The following is a 3,096-nucleotide window of genomic DNA, read 5'->3' on the forward strand; positions in this document are numbered from 1 at the left end:
TTAACATTGAATGGACATCCCGCAATGCTAAATTTAACCAAGACGTCTGCAGCACTGTCAGAATTTAAATTTTGAGTCCTAAATCCAGTTTACAGATACCAGTATGGACATCTGGCCGAGTGGAGACCGGTGGAGACGCTGCTGCGGGACCAACAATGAACTGACAAGACGCTTTTGGAAATGTGTGCAGTAATGGTAGACGTAGGATATTTTCATGAATGTTTGGATAAATAGTTTATATACAGAGTAAAAGTAACATTTCCCATTATGTTTGTAGCTATACATGGTCATTTAGTCAAAGATTACCAATCAAGAAAAACAATCATAAACATTTTATTAAAACAAAGTTGCCGTTTATGTCAAAATATATAAACTGTTCAAAGCATACATTGTTTCAAGTTACATCCTTCTGCTCCTTCCTCCAACACAAAAGCGATACTTTTATCAAATTACAAGTTTATGTGAAAAGGTCACCATCTATATATGTCTGTACACGCAGGGTCAAGTTTACAACCTCGCCAGTCAACAGATCAGCATTAAGGGATCTTTACCCACAAAGTAACGGTATTGATCACACAACATAAGACCATTTTATTTTACCATACGTAAAATCTGACAGATTATTATTTAACACTAAATATAGTAGCCAGTATGAGTGGGATGTGCCTACCTATACAGGATTGTACTGTCTGGAATCAGAAGCACCCTGATAAGGGCCGTTATGAGAAGAGCAAGGGACCAGCCAAAACATGTCATTAAGAAAAGGACCTTCAGTAAGAAAAGACTCCGGAGCTAAGAAAAGTGATAACATATTGAAATAAAAATCGTTGGCAACAAAAAAAACCTCACTGGAGCCAAAGTCAAACCATGCAGTAGATATGCAAACTGGCGTAACTGCACACAAGTTTTTTACAAAGCTTTAGGTTTAACAGTTTATCCTGTCTGCTTAAATACACATGGTAAGAGTAGGACATTGTTCACAGATGAATTAAGTATCCCCAACACATAGGATATTTAACACATCGTCCCTATCGTCCTGGTGTAATAAGGGTGGTCCAGCTAGACATTAACATTTACATTTTATAAAACCTACAAACAACTGACATGACTTGTTCCAATAGTGCCATCAACTCAGATCACAGTCCCGGGCTAAATGGTCTCCAAGTTATACAATGTGCTCCCAACCTTATCAGTAATACAACGACTCCAACAGCTGGAAGCTGGCATCAGTTAACTAAAAAAAAAAGGGATTCCCTCTGAATCCAACCCTCATGACATGACAGGCAGATATAGGGCAAGGGACAAGTAGAAAAAGTAGATGGTGGTTGAAAATAGTCATCAGTTCCCGCCTTCCTCCAAACATCATTTCTTGTCTTTTGGTGGAGCTCTGTGGAAAGAAAGAATAGAGCATGTTAGCACAGTATATCAAGAGCAGGCCATGTACAGTATATGTACAGCTGACTGCAGCGGTTTGTTCTGAGGGGAAGGTCTGGATGTATGCGTCAAACTGTCACCATAACTCAACTCAGGGAACATCAGTAGGGAGGGGAAACAGCTAAACCGCTAAGTCCCCGTCAGAGCAGTACCATGAATATTTTTTCCTGCATGTTTACTTGTTCCAAATTCACCATATTGAGAACCTAAACTCTGCCCAAAGTAAGATCTGACTGACTTCAAGTTAGCCCTTGCACTATACTCTCATCCCTCAGACTTTGAGACTTGGCAGGGTAGAGCAAAGCCAGTGACCCCACGTGTGTAGCAAGATCTGGAAAAGTATATACAGGGTTCCTGCAGGTTTCGCCAACTCAAATTTAAGACTTTTTAAGACCACTTTGAATAGAATTCAAGACCTATTTCACGGCAAGAAAGTATGAAGGAAAATTGCTATGAAAGGAGAAATACGTCCCATAATTACTTACAAAGTAAATTAATTCATGTTCAACATAAGAACAATAACTGAACATAACAGCATAGAACTGTGCCAAAAAGTGTGTGTGTCTGTGTGCGTGTTAGGGCTGTGCAATTAATCATATTTTAAATCGCAATTACGATTTTGGCCTGCCACAATTACAAAAACAACATAATCGAAAAAAAACTATTATTTAGCTTTGCTAGGTTGTGACAGTGCACTACAACACATTTGATCTAATTCATTTTAGTCTCATTTATTTATCATATTTATTTATGTTTAGTAGCTTGTGGAAATGCGCTCCAAAACATTTGTTGATCTGTTTATTGGTATTTATTATTTTGATATTATTTATTTAAAAATGTAAGTTATTTAATTTATTTTTGTATTGGTTTTTCAGTTGAATTATACATTCAGGGTAATCAACAGTTAAGATACTGTTCAAATTATTTAATAATCGTGATATCAATTATTGACCAAATATAATCGTGATTATGATTTTTGCCATTTTCGAGCAGCCCTAGTGTGTGTGTGTGTGTGTGTGTGTGTGTGTGTGTGTGTGTGTGTGTGTGTGTGTGTGTGTGTGATAGAGAGAGTAACAATAGCTATATTCAGAGCTCTGCTGCCTTGGCTACAATCTTTCATTGTTGCCGTTGTATGATTGGTGTTTACAGTAACTACTGTATTTAGCATCACCTCCGCTTTTCGGGCTGACGTCGCCGGAGGTCCCCCGGTGTTGTTGCGGGAGCTGCTGCACTAGCTAACGCTACATTAGCAAAACAAACGCTAATTTATTTTGCAAAAGGTGCAGCGGGCTTCAAACACGTTCCCCTCCACTGGTTTCAACCAAGCACTAAATTCGATGTTTTCCAACCAAATACGGTTGAACTTACACTTCCCCATATTTATTTGTAAGTAGATTCGAAGAGACATGAGTTTCTGACTGCCGCTAGCTGAAGCTTGGTTGCTAGGTTACTAGCTGGGTGTTCTCCGATAAGGGGCCGGGGGAAACAAAGTTAGTGATTACTGGTTCCAGGTTGATTTATTTCAATACAAATTGTTTGGGGGAACTGAAAGGCTATTACCGTACTGGTTTTATTTCGTATATGGCTTCGCCCTCTAAGGCTATCGCTATTGGGTAATCCCCCTGCACCCCCGCGCAGCACTGAAACACTTGTAGTCCACGC

General features: G+C 39.1%; 1 protein-coding gene across 1 annotated transcript in view; it reads right to left on the minus strand.

The window, feature by feature from the left end:
* Window positions 1-317: 317 nt before the first annotated feature.
* fbl (fibrillarin) overlaps window positions 318-3,096 on the minus strand; it is a 9,564-nt gene continuing 6,785 nt past the window's right edge. The window contains exon 9 of the mRNA XM_010771747.1: window positions 318-1,387. Coding sequence (XP_010770049.1) covers window positions 1,363-1,387 — 25 coding nt within the window. The 3' untranslated portion in view covers window positions 318-1,362. The remainder of the gene's footprint in view (window positions 1,388-3,096) is intronic.

This window comes from Notothenia coriiceps, unplaced genomic scaffold, assembly GCF_000735185.1.
Source record: "Notothenia coriiceps isolate Sejong01 unplaced genomic scaffold, NC01 NC01_scaffold00010482, whole genome shotgun sequence".
NCBI classification, from domain to species: Eukaryota; Metazoa; Chordata; class Actinopteri; order Perciformes; family Nototheniidae; genus Notothenia; species Notothenia coriiceps.